This window comes from Medicago truncatula, chromosome 5 (genome assembly GCF_003473485.1).
Source record: "Medicago truncatula cultivar Jemalong A17 chromosome 5, MtrunA17r5.0-ANR, whole genome shotgun sequence".
Taxonomy (NCBI): Eukaryota; Viridiplantae; Streptophyta; class Magnoliopsida; order Fabales; family Fabaceae; genus Medicago; species Medicago truncatula.
This window is the reverse complement of record NC_053046.1, coordinates 10,516,802-10,534,496: the sequence shown is the minus strand read 5'-3', so window position 1 is coordinate 10,534,496 and position 17,695 is coordinate 10,516,802. Positions and strand designations below refer to the sequence as shown.

General features: G+C 33.2%; 2 protein-coding genes across 2 annotated transcripts; both read left to right on the top strand.

Moving 5' to 3' along the window:
- The first annotated feature begins 3,690 nt into the window (after positions 1–3,690).
- On the top strand, positions 3,691–8,204 carry LOC11405508 (NDR1/HIN1-like protein 12). Its single transcript, XM_003612455.4, has 2 exons — positions 3,691–4,057; positions 5,763–8,204. The coding sequence occupies exon 2, from the start codon at positions 7,424–7,426 to the stop codon at positions 8,123–8,125; it is 702 nt and encodes a 233-aa protein (XP_003612503.1). The 5' UTR covers positions 3,691–4,057; positions 5,763–7,423; the 3' UTR covers positions 8,126–8,204.
- A 2,937-nt stretch (positions 8,205–11,141) lies between these two features.
- On the top strand, positions 11,142–15,630 carry LOC11407388 (uncharacterized). Its single transcript, XM_003612454.4, has 5 exons — positions 11,142–11,638; positions 12,049–12,126; positions 14,656–14,737; positions 14,977–15,119; positions 15,222–15,630. Exons 1-5 carry the CDS (start codon positions 11,348–11,350, stop codon positions 15,429–15,431), a joined length of 804 nt encoding a protein of 267 aa, XP_003612502.1. The 5' UTR covers positions 11,142–11,347; the 3' UTR covers positions 15,432–15,630.
- Positions 15,631–17,695: the final 2,065 nt, after the last annotated feature.

The following is a 17,695-nucleotide window of genomic DNA, read 5'->3' as shown; positions in this document are numbered from 1 at the left end:
TTTGTTTTTGTTACGCTGATGCATATAATTTATTTTAGTGTTGCTTAGTTGAGTGCTACCTCGCCGATTTTTTTTAACTATTTTCCAATTTTTATATTTTTAAAAACTTTTAACTATTTTCCATTTTTTTTATTTTTAACTATTTTCCAATTTTTTCTCCCAAATTCAGTTGCTTCTATACTGCCGTTGTGGAAGATTAAGATACCGTTTGACCCGGGTTTTTTTCTACTTCTCTACATTTTTAAGTAGAAGTTAGGTCAAACACAATGTCAATTAAGTACTTACTAGAAAGGGAACTTTTTTTAACGCATAAAATTGAATGGAATGAGCTTTGGCCAAAAGTTGTTAAATGCTACTATAAAAAACTACTCCTCGACAACATATTTCACAAACACCTCTTTTCAACTCACGCTGGGAACCTTTTCTTTTATTTTTTAATATTATATTTCAATATGTTTTCTTTTCATTTAACTTTATTTATTTTATTTTTTGAACCGTTCCATTTAATTTTATTATCTTTTTTTTCAAAAGAAATTTATTATCTTTTTATCACTTATATATTTAATTTCAATGTTGTTTAATCATCACAACCTCAAAAATATTTTTATTTCCTTTCTTCAACCTCGCGAACACACACACACACACATTGATGACCAGACACAGAGACAGTATAACTGTCACCTCATTACCGCCAAGAGAGCAAGCTATGAAAAATACTTGGGTGGGCAGTGGTTCAATTTTTGCAGAGAACGAGTGATGGAAGAAGGTGGTAAGCTCATCTTTGATCTCGAAAAGTCACAAAAGAACTTGCAAATTCGAGTTGTTCCAAAGTAGATCTTTGTTGTTGAACTATTTGAACTTCTACTATTTTGACGTATCGCTTTGGAATGTAGTCGTAAACTATCTTGACTTTGGGATGTCATCTGTTCTTTTCATTTTGTCTAATGTAAATATTGGCAAAAATTCCTCTTTGGTTAGTCTATGAAACTTGCAATCTCTTTTATAAGAGAAATGATAAGTAGACACACTATTTTGGACACAAATACAACACCATGGGCAAAACAATAATTTTGGTGTGAACTAGAGGGGTAGTTTGGTAACTTCACTCCCCTATTCTCATTTTCCATGCCTTTCCATTTCTTCTCTTCCCGTTAACTTCTTCTTCTCTCCCAGCAACAACATTTTCACCACCACCACAGCCACCACCAACACCGTCCTTGTCAGTCAAAACCACCGCCGTCCTCACCTAACCACCATCCTTCTCATCTTTTCTTCCGTCTTTCTCACCACCGCAACCCCCATCGTCTTCACACCATCAATCTATTCAGATCAGCTCTCCCTGACGTCGCCGGTGACATCGTCTTCTCCCTCACATCGGCGACGATCCGATCAGATAACGACAACCACGCCGGCGAAGACGCCGGAGATATAACTGACGGAGCGGATCTGAGACGAACGGAGTGAGAGACCGGAATCCAATCACCACAGTGAGGTACTTCATCGCCGGAAAATCTCAATTGAGCCATCGTCGGCGGCGGCTGTTGTGGTGGTGCTGCTGTCAGAGCTTCGAAGAAAGAAAACCTTTGTATACTTGGTAGAGGATGGAAGGAGACGTGGTTACAGGCAGAGAGAAGAAAGGAAGAAAAAGAAAGAAAAAGAAAATGTATTAAGCAACAGTAAATACGTATGGTGTCGTATATGTGTCTAATGTTTTGTGTTCAGTTATCATTTCTGCTTTTATAAACCTAACTATTATGTAACCTTAATCTGCACATTGTTGGTTTCTTCATTGGTTTCAATTAGTATCATGTTAATAATAATGTTGTTTTCTTAATCTTTTGAACAAAATAAAACATGCTCTTTTCCTACAACAAATCTTTATAATGCTTTGGTAAATGTTTTATAAATGTACATATATATAACTTCTAATTAACACTGCAATTTGTTTTGTACCTAGCACTTCTCAAATGAGATATCAATGATAGTTCTAAAAGGAACACGGAAAACAATCGCACTCATCGACAAACAAGCTCAAAAAAGGTATAAGTGTCGCTTGATAACGACAAAGATAGCAAGTACAAAAAATACTTAGGCGGCCAATGGTTCAAATTTTGCCGAGAACATATGTTAAAGGTAGGTGATAAGTTAATTTTTGATTTAGAGAAGCCACCTAAAAATATGCACGTTTAAGTCGTTCCCAAATAAAGATTTGGTATTCATGATCCGCACTTTCAACAGATTACCTTAACTCTAATCCTAGACTAGATTATCTTTACTCACCGAAGTTACTTCTTTGCTTGATTTCATTTGAAGTAATTATGAGTATCAATCCTTTTTTGGTAACCCTACAACAACATCACTCTTTTTATAATTTTGGATAATATGTAAATTCACACATCATTGGTTCCAATTGTTTTCATCCTAAATATTATGTCAATTACTAATCTCATAAACTGATTATATGTTCTCTTAATCAGCCCATACATATTTTATGATGAATCACAATGTTCCATCGTTTTAACATCTCTTCTTTCGAAGAATTTTTTTATCGAATACGTTATTGAACCCGTGTGAAGCACGAGTTTGTAACTAGTTTATTTTGAAATAAAATGTCCTTTAATTGTATAGATTATTTTGAATTGATTAGACTCAAACGAACACATTCATCATCGAGTTGAATTGATTCTGATTTTACACAAGACAAAATATAAATTTGTTTAAGGGTCTTGCTAACCAGTGTCTTAAGGACAATTCTACCTCAGTTCCTAATTATAAGACCCTTTTGAGATTTTTTTTGTCCCTTTTTATAAGACTCATTTCCTATTTTCAACTACATTAATTATTTCTTTACATACATGCTCTTATTTATTATACATCTTTTTCTTCAATCAGCAATAAATAACATGTTGAAAACATAAATCAACCCTCTCTCTTAAAGGATAAAATTGTAAAAACAATAGTAATTACAAACATATTTAATACAAATATCCACTATCTTAATTCCCGTTATTTTTTAAAATGGCCCTATAATTAGGGACGGAGGTAGTAGTTAAGGATTCCAATAATGGAAACTTTGCTTTGGAAATACAAGTCTTACTTTTTTCTTAGCAATAATTACACCATTTTTCAATGCAAAGTTACTCATTTTACTACTTTAACCAATGCCTCGAGGGCGATGGTTATCATTCTCCTTTCTTTAATTGAATTCAAATCCCTAAAATTTGATGATCCGATCGACCCCTACTCATTTTTTTCCCTCTTTCATATCATCTCTTGAAAGCCCTCCTATTCCCTCTTCTACCTTCAAAGACCATTAATTAAGCACAATATTTACTGATAACGGCTCCCAAAAAGAACCTTACAATACCATTTATACCTGCAGATGTTAGAGCTCTCATACGAGGCCATCCATGTGACGAGCAAAAACATTTTTGGATTGAATTGAACTTAACTAAATCTAGTATGAACCAACTTTTTTTGGGTTGCAATCGTTAATGACAAATTTCCATGCTATAAAATATTTTAAAATAAGGCGGCACAAAATTGTCTTCAACAACAACAACGCATCCTATCCTAATACAAACAGTGTACAAAATTGTCATGAACAACACATCTTATCTTATCTTATAATATAAATAAATGAATGCACGCATGGTTTGTCAAAAAATAAAATAATGATGAATGCATGCATGAGACTTATTAATGAAGTTGGTCATTGATCCATCGTAGTCAGTCATATCTCAGTTTAGGAGCAACGTGTCTCATTGAAGCTTTCGTGAGTGTCCTTGTCTCTTTGCCATTCTTTTCAGTGTCCATTTTTGTTCATGCTTTGTTTCATTCATATATTAATTAAGATCAGGCTATTAATAATGGAAAAGAAAACAAGAAGAAAATAAAATGTCTAATGCTTAATTCCGATGGTCCATAGGCATCGGTACTAAATTAGTTCCGATGGACCGTCATATTTAATTGAGGGCCACCATATCTCAATCTCAAATGCGTAAATGCAGAAAATATTAATGGTAGGGGAGTTCATCTACAAAATACAAGGAGAAAGGTAAAGAAGATAACAATTTCGAATTGTCAATTTTTTTTTTAAATGCGTAATTTTAAAGAAGACAATTATGCCATTGTTGTTACAATTTTTAGAAAGAGGAATGTTAAGGACAAACTCTCTAACACACTCCTTTAAACACTCCCTCAACCATTGGTCCACGTCACCATATTTTTTAAACATTCTACCTAATAACTGGTTTCACAGGTTGCAAGAAAACACAGAACATGTCCTCTAGTTTTTTCACAGCAAAGATCTAAAAATTGCTTATCTATTTCTTCTACCTCTTATCTCCCTTGACTCTTTTAACCCATTTTTCTTCACATCTTATCTCAACAAGATAATAACTAGTTTTATTTTTAATTTTATGCTACACCTCTGGATCTGAAACCCCTTTGTGATTATGTTAATGACAGATTTAGTAAAGAATGCCATACATAATATTCAATTTCTGATCTTGCCAAAGAATCAATGTACAAACTGTTTTGTATAGATAAACATCATATGCCATTCTTATGATTTCACTCGACTTGACAATAATCATTGAGTAATTGGAAGTTGCAATTGGTTTGAACCTTTTGGCGTCATCCAAAAAATTAATGGTGGCCTTTCGTACTCAAGCACAATCTCTAGTAAATGAAATGGAATTGATCATCAAAATTTTAAAAGAAATGTTAAAGAGGTGTTGATAGTGGGGTGGGAACGAAGAAGTTCATTGACTCTGAGGCTGGTGGGGTGGGGAAGTTTATCAGAACAGTTTTCCCTTTTCAGATTAAAAGTTTGATAACCTGCCAAGCCAGTTTCTAGTCAAGTGATTTTTAAAAGGTGGTGACGTGGACCAATGAATGAGAGAGTGTTTAAAGGAGTTTGTTAGAGAGTTTGTCCATAACATTCCTCTTCTTAGAAATGGTTGCTGGGTCTAAAATAACCTCACAAAACCGGTTTTTGATGTGAGTATTGCCTCCACTTATAAACATATTATCGGACGGTCATTCCCTATCGATATCCGACTTTTAATAACAATGTCAAACTTTTACCATTGATCTGACAGATTATGGACAAGTTTATTTAAATTTAGGTAGTAAATTTTTTAATTGGTGTGGATAAATTATTAATGATTAATTTAATTACACTTTTGTTCTCTTAAGTTTTGCAACTGAACCCTTTATGCCTTCCATTTTTTTATCGATTTTGATCCGACTTATTATGCTTAGTATCCAACGTCTAATCGTGCGAAGCCACATAATTTTTTATTTAACTATTTTCAAGCGAGTTTAAATTTTGAGTTAATTCCTATGCGAAATTCTGGATTTAAACTCAACTTAGAGATATGAGAAAGTCCAACTATACACATACGAACAATTGATATTGAAAAACGTACTTCGCCAAAATAAAAACAGTTTATTAAATGTAAAAGTTTTTTTTTTGAGAAATTATTAATGTAAAAGTTAGTTACACTTATTAGTTTTTTTTGGTTACACTAGTTAATTATACTAGGGTTTTTTTTGTCAGATAGCCTATTGGCTAAAATTCACCTTATAAGGTGAATAAGTGGGGTGTCCAGGTTTCGAACCGTGGCCCCTGCATATAATAATACATTGTCCTACCAACTGAGCTATGTTCACGGGACAGTAATTATACTAGTTAATTTTCTCATTTTCTAAATAATTTTTATTGCACGCCTAATAAAATTCTTTTTTTTTTTTAGTTACGAGGACATAAAATTAAAGGGAAAAGTTGTACCAAACGTCAAGTTACAAGGCTTGAGCAACAAAAAAAGAGAGATAGAAAGCTGCCATTAATTAGTAAAGGTATTATGAGATGATTGGCTTTCAAGAGTCTTACTTGATTCAATTCAATCCCTATCTTTGGTGGTGGTAGTGCCAATGGTTTTGAAAAGATATCCCCCTTTTCGAGCTTGCTTAGCTAAGGAGGAAATGACCCCTTCAAGCCAAACAATAAAACTACAATCAACAACAATTTTCTAATTCACACCCAAAACACTAGTTAACAAATAAAAATAAATTTAGGAAATACTAACGCCTACCCTAAGAACATAAGTTAAGGTTTCAAAAATAGAAATTATGCATCGTAAGTTGAGTGTAAAATAGAAAGTAATTTTTTAAAAATCGCAAATTGAATGTTTAAAATAGGAAGTTGAGTGCATATTCAAGTTGGTACAAAATTGAATTTTTTAAAATGAACATTAAGTAGTTATGTACTAGAGGTATAAAATAAAATTTTTTAAAATGAACATCCCGTAGTTATCTACCAAGTGTACAAAATGAAATTTTTAAAAATAAGCATCCGATAGTTATGTATAGAATGTGTTATTAAAAGCAATTACGTAATTTTAGGGGGTCTATAGAGTTATGAGGGGGGCCTAAAAAGAAATCTTCTGAATCCTTTCACTTGAGGCCCATTTCAAATCCTTCCATGGGCTTGATCTTAGATGAACATACTTGGAGAAAAATTGGTTTTTGAACGTCCATTATTTTCTAAAAATACATGGAAATGACTAAAAACATTTCAGCGGTAGTTAACTACCACTAATTTATAACTAGAAAACCGGCTATAATTAATTACCACTGAGTTTTTGGTCATTTCCATGTAGGAAACAATGAATGTAAAAAAAAAACAAACTTCTACTTGGAGTTCAGGTTACCATATTTCTGCTAGAAGAATAGCTAGGCATGCATTGTTGTTTATGTATAAAATAACAATAAATCAGTAAATGCTTAGTGGTTTATTAATTCAAATATGAATATCAACACACCGACTTAGCAAGGGAAGATCCATTGAATTTCACTACCCAATGATCGTGTTAAAGCTTCAAAGCCAGGAAATCGACAAGTAAAAGAGTTGATAACTTCTTCCATGCAAGTTTGGTATTTACTTTTTATACAATAATATTCACTCACTATTTTTATTTTATCATTCTTAGACAAATTCTTTGAACAAGTTAACAAAAACACTCTTACAAAACACACATTTCTTTGTTCTATTTTCACTTTTTTCCTAAACAAGTATAAGAAAAAGCGTAAAACAAATGTATTAAAATCATTTTATATACTTTTGAACATTAATACAATAGCCAAAACAATAACCAAGATTCTCTTATGTAACCTAATTGGAGTCCTAGGTAACAAAATATATAAAAAGAAATTAGCATATGCAAGGGACAAATGCTTTAAAGGTAGGAAAAGAAGATACCAAAACCTTCCCACCAATTAGAGATAAAGAACCCATATTTCTTTCTCCATTTACCAAATCTCCTCCCTCTCAAGTACTCTCACCCCCTCAACATAATAAAACTCACATATTACCCCACATGGGTTGGTTTTAATTTCTGTCACATCATTAATCTCCATGCCTTCCCCCCATAACATTAATCAAGACCATGAGGCTCATCATCTTGATCGTCCTCAACCTCAACCTCAACCTACTCATCAACTTCGTCATAGAACACCCAAAAAAAGACTAGTAACACATCAAAATGGTAACACCAACATCTTTATTTGGCTATTGGCAATTCTATGCACAATAATAGCCATAGGAGTTGTAATTGGAGGTGTAGTAGTCTTTATTGGTTACATAGTAATTCATCCAAGAGTCCCTACAATAAGCATAGCAAATGCTCATTTAGATCTTTTCAGAAATGACTATGCTGGCCTTCTTCAAACACAAGTAAACATCCGTGTCATGGCGAAAAATGGTAATTTTAAGGCACATGCAACATTTTCTAATATAAAACTGAAACTTAGCTATGAAGGACAAGGTATAGCTTTTATGGTTGCTGACCCTTTTGATGTTCCTAAGAATAGTTCTAGGTATTTGGATTATGTTGTTCAATCTTCTTCTATTCCTTTGACTCCTGATCAGATTGAGGATGTTGATGATACATGGAAGAGAAATATTGTTGGGTTTGATTTGAAGGGTGATGCTAGAACTCAATGGAGAATTGGACCGTTTGGTTCTTTTAAATTCGGGTGTAAACTTGAGTGTCAACTTAAATTTCATCCTCTTAATGGTAGTTATATTCCTTCACGTTGCACTTCTCAATCCAAATGATTCTTTCTTTGTTTCCATTTTGTTTTGACTATGTTATTGTTATGTATAAACAAAATTGGACATAGTCTCATTCTCATTCTCTTCTATGTTTCTCTATGTTCATCCCTCGTACAAATTTAGTCAAAAATTAGTATTATTAGATAATTTAGTTTCTGAAGTTAATAAAATTTTAATTGGTTTACGAAGAAATTTATGGTTGTATTAGTTTTTTTAGATTAACTTGAGAGAGTAAATGTGAACAGAAAAAAAATATTGTTAATATTATAATGATGAAATTGTCTAATGCGTACCATTTTAAGAACAAAATTGTTGATTGTTTTGTCTGTAATAAAATTGAGTCTTTAGATTCTTTGCTTTTGTGGGAGATATTTCAATCCTGCTTGTTGACACAACATTATTGTATCCAGAAGAACACTTTTTTTAGGAGGCTTTATGTTTATGTCATTAAAGGTAGTGCACAATATAATAAATAATATTCTTCATTTGTATGTGGTTTTGTTCTTGTTCTTGAATAATATATATTGGCGCTTTGTAGTTAGCTATCAACACAAACAATATGAAAATGATACAAATGCAAAGCAAATGAAAGCTTTAAAGTTAAGAAAACAAAATAAATCTTGCTGAGGAGTTCTTATAAACATTTAATTGATAAAATTTATTGGGTCATGTTAACTTATGTCCTTAAAGCACATGTTAAGGTTTTTACAAAGAGCAAGTATTTATTGAGAAACATTAAATTTCAATCTTGTGAGCAAGTATTTTTTGCATTTTCATCACAATCAATAAAACAGTTAGTGTCAATATTCACTCAATTGCGATCAATGAGCAGGGTGGGTTTTGATGATGATGGATAATTGGACGGTGAGGATTCGACGTTTCGCGTGGGGAGTCGGTTGAGATTGGTGGTTCGGTTAGGTAATCATAGTGAAATGAGGGAGGAAGTGAGCTGGTGGAGAGATGAGAGAAAAAGTTTGGATGATGTTTGCTTGTTATGTAAAACAAAAGGTTAAATGGGCAATAATCCGGTAGTTATCTATCTGAGGTAGATTTGTCAAAAAAAAAATCTATCTGAGATAGAAAATAGGAATTTTTAAAATGAACATTCGGTAGTTATCTACCGGATGTACAAAATGAATTTAGGATTTCATGGTCCGGCCCAAAGATGGATTTATGATCTGGCTTGTTACGTAGACTTATTATTCGTTGGTTTTCCCTTACGAAAATTGCTCTTTGAACTTCCTTAATTGCTCTCAAGCACCCTAAACTAACAAAAAATACCTGAAAACAACAGTTAACTGTCGTTTGCTTGCTTACGATAGTGAACCATTGTTCCGAAGAGAAAACACATTTTCAAGCAAGAAGACATGCAAAGAGATATTGAAAGACCACTTAATACATTTATAAATAAGATAGGCAATCACTGCCAACAAAAAAAAAAGGATAGGTAAAGAGGTATTCAAAGATGAAACAATGCTTCTAATCATAATTGGACAAGATCACTCAATATCCATGTAAGACAAACATACATTAAACATAATTTTAACATAATTTCAAGCCAACTTCTTCATTTGATTGCTCCATGCAAACCATGTTTTCGTGTTTTGAACAATAGAGGGAGGTTGATGTTATGGTGTAAGACTAGAATGCACGACAATTAACTGTTGTCGAGCAATTAGCAAACAACAATTAATTGTTGTTGGATGCAAACAACAAACAACTGTTAACTGTCGTTAGAGATAAAAGAATAAATTTGGGATGTCAGTGATCAAATCAGTCTACCTTAAGAGCACATTTTTGCCGTCTCTTAAATTTCTTTCATGTTAGAAAAAAATGTAAATTCTTATTATGAATTTGAACATTACTTACATTAAAACAACTTGGAAGCTTAGACTAGGAGTAGATTCATAATCTTTCGAGGATTAAAATTTACGGGAATTGATGTAATTTTTAGATAACACAAGTTCTCTTATGTGTAATTAAAAATCTTTCAAGGATTACAACTATTTTTTACCGTCTCAAGAAAATTATGGTTAATAATATTCAAAATATTTGATAAAAAAATAGACTTAATTACTCTTTTGGTCCCTTAACTTATTTTTTAATTTCGTTTTGGTTCCTTAACTATTAAAAGTTTCTTTTCGGTCCCATAACTTATTTTTGGGTTTTCTTTTGGTCCCTTAACTATTAAAAGTTTCATTTTGGTCCCTTAACTTATTTTTTGATTTCGTTTTGGTCCCTTAACTTATTTTTTGGTTTCATTTTGGTTCCTTAACTCTAATACATTCATCCTAACATAAAGGACTAAAGTGGTTGACGGAGGAAGAGTTAAGGAATCAAAACGAAACCAAAAAGTAAGTTAAATGACCAAAACGAAACTTTTAATAGTTAAGGGATCAAAACGAAATCAAAAAGTAAGTTAAGGGACCAAAACGAAACTTTTAATAGTTAAGAGATCAAAACTAAACCAAAAAATAAGTTAAGTGACCAAAATAGTAATTAAGCCAAAAATATATTAAAAACCGTGGCTAATTGTGTTCAATAGATTATGATAACTTATCGTATATATTAGCCATAAACTGAACATAGATACTCACATATTAAATTGTGTTAACCATCCCTTAAAAAAAATGTGTTGTTGAATTTTGATGTATTCGTGTCAAAAAATTTCTTACTAACGAATCGTCTTGTACTTATTAACCGCACAATTGTTTGGTTTAATTATCAATTTTTTTTTTGTCAAAAAAATTCTACCTAAGATAAGCAAATTTTAAATGCGAACACTTCTTTCGATTATCATTTGAATATTGATTCGTTCAAGTCGTAGATGGATTAACCTCTTCCATTAAACTTACCTCAACAGTTGATTTCTATTCCGTGCAATTTACTAACTATTGATTGAGAATGTGTCATGTGTAATATAGATGTATGGTGAGAGTGAGTTCAACCAATTTGGATTCGTACATGTGTTGAATTGTACAAAAAATCCAACAAGATATTTATGATAACATGTCGGAAAAAAAAAGTAAAAGAAAAGAAAGACAATGACTCACACAATTCTCTCCAAACAACTAGTGGCACCAAAACCAGACAAAGAAGCAAATTCATCTCAAATTTCCATCCTTGTGTTTGACATTGATACTTTTCAGACACATACATGCACACACACAAAAATTCTTCTACATTTTCCAAACCAACAACCTTTGACTCTCTGAAATCCTAACCATGAAACTGTCTCAGGCATTGGTGCAGAAACCATTCACTCTAACACCATCATCTTTAATTCACTGTCAAAATTCTATATTCAGCTGTTATGGCAAAAGGGTCTCTGTGTTGGGATATAAAAGTTTCAGGTTTTCAGATTTTGTGTGCAGTAGTAGTTCAGAAGCTTCTGTTTCTTCATCTGCTGTGAATGCTTCGTCGCCGCTTGTTGCTTCCAATTCTGGTTTTGATTCTGTTGTATCTCATCAGGAGATGCCAGGGAAGTTGGAAGGCATAGAAGAAGGCATTGAGAAGGTAAGACTAGCCTTGTGTCGATAAATAACTTATTTGCAGCTTATAACACGAGTTCTTATCATGATAAGATACGCACTTATGTAAAATTTTAAGCTGTTTTATAGCAAGTTAAATTTTAAGCTGTTTTAAATAGTTAATTAGAACAGCCTATGTAAAATGTCAAAAGCTGTTTTCATAAGTTCTACAAAACTTATGTTAGCAGATAAGGTCAAATAAGCCAATCCAAACTGGTTGTACGACTTGTGTTGAGAGTTTGTGGTTTCTTCTTCGTTGTAATCATTGGTTTGATTTGGTTATTCAACTATTCAAAATTATGCATGATTAATGAATACAATTAAGCCTTTAATTGTTTGTTATTATCTTTGAATTTGGATATTTAGCTGTTGATTTTTTTGTGATATATTGTGTAGGTGATTTATAGATGCCGGTTTCTTGCTATTATTGGAGTTTTTGGGTCTTTAATTGGATCAATTCTATGCTTCATTAAGGTATCAATTTCTAACTTCAATTTTAAGTTGTATCTGATCAAATATTCCAAAATTATGGATTTGTCAATGAGATAATTGTTAGGATGAACCAAAAAAAACCAGAGAAGACTACATGATTCTAGTTTTGTGCACCTTTCATAGTGTGCTTTTGTGATTTGGACTGAATAGTAACTACAAGATGGACAATCCTCAACCATGAGCTAGCTTTTAGGGTTTAATCAGGACCAAATTCTAATATGCTATCATAGCTTGATTGTCCTAGATCCCAGTAGATGTGCAGTCCTGTGAATTTCACGCTCCCAATGTCTAGTCGTGGAAACCTCTCCCTATGAGATAGCTTTTAAAGTTAAGTTAAGCAGAAATCCAAATTCAAATAAAGCCAAAAAATTGACCATATTCAAATAAAGTTTTTTTTTTTTTTTTTTTAATTAGCTAATATTATTGACGACTAGAAGTGCAAGGCGCACAAAACCCGCGGAAAAAGCCAAAAAAGGCCAAAATACAAGGGCACCGAATATAGGCGGATCACCCAAACAACTCCCTAAACCCCAACTGCCTCATGGTTACTAGAACCAAGAAGCCATCCCATCCAACAACCAAAACAACCCAGCAGAACAGAAAATGAGGCTGCAGTATATACCAAGAAAAAGGCAGCAAAACATAATTCTCTAACAAAGAAAAAAACTAACAGTTTCTCCCTAAATCCCATAACAGCATACTCCTGCCTCACAATCAGCACTAAATCCCATAACAGCATACTCCACCCGAGCACCAACCGAAAAACTGCAGGAGCACATCAGAGCCGCAGTGGAAATTGCTACAATTCTGGTCACCACACTGCTGCCGCACCAGACCTGCAACAGCTCAAAAACAACAACACAGTAACAGACAGGTCCGCAAATCCCGCAACAACAAAAACCTGGTCAGACCGAGAAATAACCAAAAACCCCCTCTTCACTGCGGCTCGGGCAGAGGCTATCTCACCATACGAAACCTCGGATTCCAACACCGTTCATAAAAGAAACACGGCTGAATTTTCATCCGTTCCATAGCCCCAACGCCAGGACAACACCTTAACCTCCTCCACCATGCTGTCGACTTCCACTATACCCTCATTAAAGATGATATTGTTCCTAGCTCTCCAAATGGCCCAAACAGTAGTTGTCGAAATCAACCATAATCCTTTCCTAATCCTCTTTTTATGCTCCCACCCGCTCCAACACTCTCAATGGATGAAAATGTTTGGAGGGTTTATGAACCAAATCTCCATCTAAGTCATTAACTTAGACCAAACTTTCGAAGCCACTTCACAATGAAGCATCAAATGAAGGGTTGATTCCTCACCCTCCCCACACAAAACACACATCTTCTCCACCTCCTCCGGAAGAACGTATCTCAATGATAAATTCAACCTAGATGGGATACAGTTGAGAATAGCCTTCCAAGAGAAGGCTACTACCTTGGAAGGAGCCGGGCTTTTCCATAAGCAAGAAAAAACCTTCCTATCTTCCTCCCGCCATTCGTCTTCCAACAAAATTGAACTTTCCAATTTGTCATACGACAATTTCATGGTAAAATTTCCACTCTCTTCTAATCTCCACTTCCACACATCCTCCTCATGAAACCCCTCAAATCCATCCAACTCCAACAATAAGTTACCAAACAAATCTTCTTTCCACACAAATAACCGCCGGCGCCAAGAGAAGTTCCACACCCTAGCTTTCAAAATGGCTGGTTGGTCACAAACTAGTTTGATAGTAGATGATTCAGGGGTTCAGAGAGTGACCACATTCAGTGTTCTCAACTGCATGAGTTACATTTTACAAACGAGTTATTCACATAAAGGCTTTGCGCAGATAAGAATCAAATAGGTTTAATCATTCTTGATCTTATATCTATGAATTTTCCTTAAGTTTTTTCGTATGATTCTTAACTAAATAATCCTTGATTTCCTCAAATACATAATGTTCTCCAGGTATATTACAACCAATAAAAGTTTGTTTTTAGTTAAGAACCATATGAAAAACACCTAAGAAAATAAAACAAACCGTGTATTTTACTTCCAGGTCATAATTTGATATGCCTCCATCCATCACATTTGTTCAAAAATAAAACAAACTGTGTATTTTTTTTTAGGACAAAACAGGTGCATATCCTTAGGTGTTTTTCGTATGGTTCTTAACTAAGCAATCCATACGAAAAACACCTAAGGAAATGCACCTAAGTTTTGTCCTTTTTTTAATGATTTCATAGGTTTAGATTCTATTTGATTCTTATTGTTTTACTTCATACACTGAATCAAATCTCTAACTGTCCGTAAGTACATGTCAGGCTTAACCCTTGGTAAGAATAATGGAAAGTGTGCATATTTGAAACTCGAAAACTTAACTAACTACATTCTTAGAAGATTACACACCTTGTCAAACTGGTTGAATCAATTGACTAAGTTTCGAAAAATTAAGCAATATTACAATCAGTATGCTATGTTGATGAATTTTGTTTTAATGTATCATTCAATTTTACATGCAGGGCTCCACATTCGTTGCAGAGTCTTTTTTGGGATACTTGGTAAACCGTAGTAAAGTAATTCAAATGCTGATAGAAGCTCTTGGTGAGTGTCTCTAAAGTTAAACTCCTAAAAGTATGTATAATTTGTTTCTTGTTCTATTTCTACTATTTAACACATATTCTTCATTTAATCTTTGTTCCTTTGTGATTAAATAACATTAGTCCCTATCAATTAATCTTTTAAGCTATGTTATTTCTACTTTTGTGTTAGTGTTGTCATTGTTCTAAGAGGATTTATTTGTGATTCTCTTCTTTCTAACGGCTACTTCATTGTTCATGTAGATCTCTATCTTTTAGGAACGGTGATGCTAGTCTTTGGAATGGGTCTGTATGAGCTCTTTGTGAGTAATCTTGATAGTGCAAGCTCTCTGCAAGATCAAAAACCTTCTGATAGATCAAATCTATTTGGCATATTCACTTTGAAGGTTAGCTTTTAGACATTCTTTTTCCTAGTCAACCTTAGGAAATTAGAAAATTCTTGATGATAAATTATCTTTGATGCTAATTCCATTGTTTCTCCGTCTCAGGAACGACCAAAATGGTTGGATATAAAAACAGTAAATGACCTAAAAACCAAGGTTGGTCATGTGATAGTGATGCTGCTTCTGATTGGTTTGATTGACAGAAGTAAGAAGGCTACTATTCAAACTCCTGTGGATTTGCTATGCTTCTGTGCTGCTGTCTTTCTTTCTTCTAGCAGTCTCTTTTTGCTGTCCAAGCTGAACGAGGCTCATTAAACTTTATTTTCATATGTCATCACTCACGAGAATGTAAGGATATAAGAAGAAGTGCTATAATAGATACACACACATGAAGATGTAGGTGACATATGATATTTTCTCTTATTCTGTATATATATTAGGATCAAATATGATGCATGTCTTAGGTTTTTTTTATTTATAAGCGAAAATTTATTCCAAGGGAGTACAAATGGTATTTAACCTTTCTTGAAGCGTGTTTGTACCGCCCCACCTTTCATTCCAAAATCTTTCATCAAACCTCATCCTCTGCATCATATAATATAGACAACACTAGCTCAACGAGTCATAAGCTTTTTCAAAATCAACTTTAATCAACAAACACACTTATCATTCCTTTTCACTACGAGATCAATTTTCACTTTCACTGTATTCGAAGGGTTCAAAATCTGTCTTTCTTCCTTAAGTGACCTAAAGATAATTGTGAGATATTGTGTTGGAGAATAATGCAATAACTTGAACAAGGAGAAGATGAATATGATGAAGGTTGCATAAATAATTTTAAAGCATGTGTGGAAACATTAATCTTTATGTTTGATTAGTCTCCACCAGTTTATGCAAACTTGACGCGATAGGAAAAATCGTGAATCCTTCAACACACTCACTACGAACGTATCGATTAATGATACAAAATAAAGTTCTTTCAATTACTCTCGCACACTAGAGAAAAGAGGAAATGACTTGGTAATATTTTGACAGAAATTTGCCTCATGGAAATCATGAATTTTGTAACGTTTTCTGCCTCTAGAGATCCTCTATTCGTAGAGAAGCTCACACCACTTAGTGAACCAAAAAAAAACTTTTAGAAGAGCTTTTGCAATGTTCATACCAAAAACAAACTGTTTAATATATATCATTAACATTCACAGTACAACACGAATGATTGTTTCGTATGTTGGTTGACATTGTTGCCTTTTGCCTCAATGTATGTGGTTCGAGTCGTGTTAGATGTGTGTTTTGAATTTTTGTCCATTGACTCAACGTATGTGGTTCGGATCGTGTTTTGAATTTTTGTCCATTGACTCAACATATGTGGTTTGGATCGTGTTTTGAATTTTGGTCTATTGACTCAATGTATGTGGTTCGAACCGTGTTAGATGTGTCTTATGAATTTATGTACGTCCATTGTAATTATTAAACGATCAAACAATTCAAAATGCAGAAGCAAGAACACTAGTCTGCATAGTACCCACCAACATATACAAACACTGGACTATTGTTAAGACCTTTTATAAGTACTAAACATTTCAAACATATACTTTGAAAATGCTCTCACAAATTCATAGTAGTAGCACGCCACAGGATAAATAAATTGAGACTAATCATGCGAAAGCACATGAATAATTTCCTGTACAGTACTTTACAGGTTAAACTGCATTTTTTCGTTCCCTAAGTTTCAAAATGTTGCGATTTTAACCCCTTATTATCTTAACGCCCTATTATTTTAGCCCCCTATTATGGAAAGTCACTATCCAATCCAAATTTTTACCAATTTATCTTAGCGCCTGAGAAAAAGCGCTATGTCCATGAGTTGCATTTTTAATAGCATTTATCCATAAGCGCTATTAAAAGCTAAAATTGTAATAGTGATATTTTAACATTTACACTAACACTCACTCAAACATTTATGATCTTATAAGATTAAATCAAATATGAATGTCATACTTTAAAATTCAATTTCACATGAAATTTGTCCGATAAAAGAATAGTGGTATTGAATTTTTTATTTTATTTTTTTTCATCTTCATGTGCTATAATTCTATTTTATGAGCTCAATTTGTCGTGAGAAAGGAAGCTAGCTAACCGTACATTAACGTAACAGCCAAACATTGCCAAGAGTATCTTTTTCTGATTGCTGGCTGTATCACAACTACTAGATTTGAACAATATTTATATCAGCTCTTGGGAGAATATCTGACGAATTCTTGCGAAGAAATATTTGTGAACAACCTAGTTTTATCGATAAAAGGAAAGTTATATAGTTGGCTGCTGATTATCTTTTTTAATTTAAAGTAAAGTGCATTGCATTAGCAAAAGTGGGTCTTTCCTTTATTATTTATTATACACGTTAAGTACACAATTAACTAATTTAGAAAATGCTAGTTGCATGCTTTTTTTTAGACACTTGTTGCTTATTTTTAAATGATATTTTTATCAATTTCTTAATTTCGGTGACAAACATGACAATACAATAATTAATTTAAAGTAAAGATCAAAATGGGGTGTCACCTATTTTTTTCCTG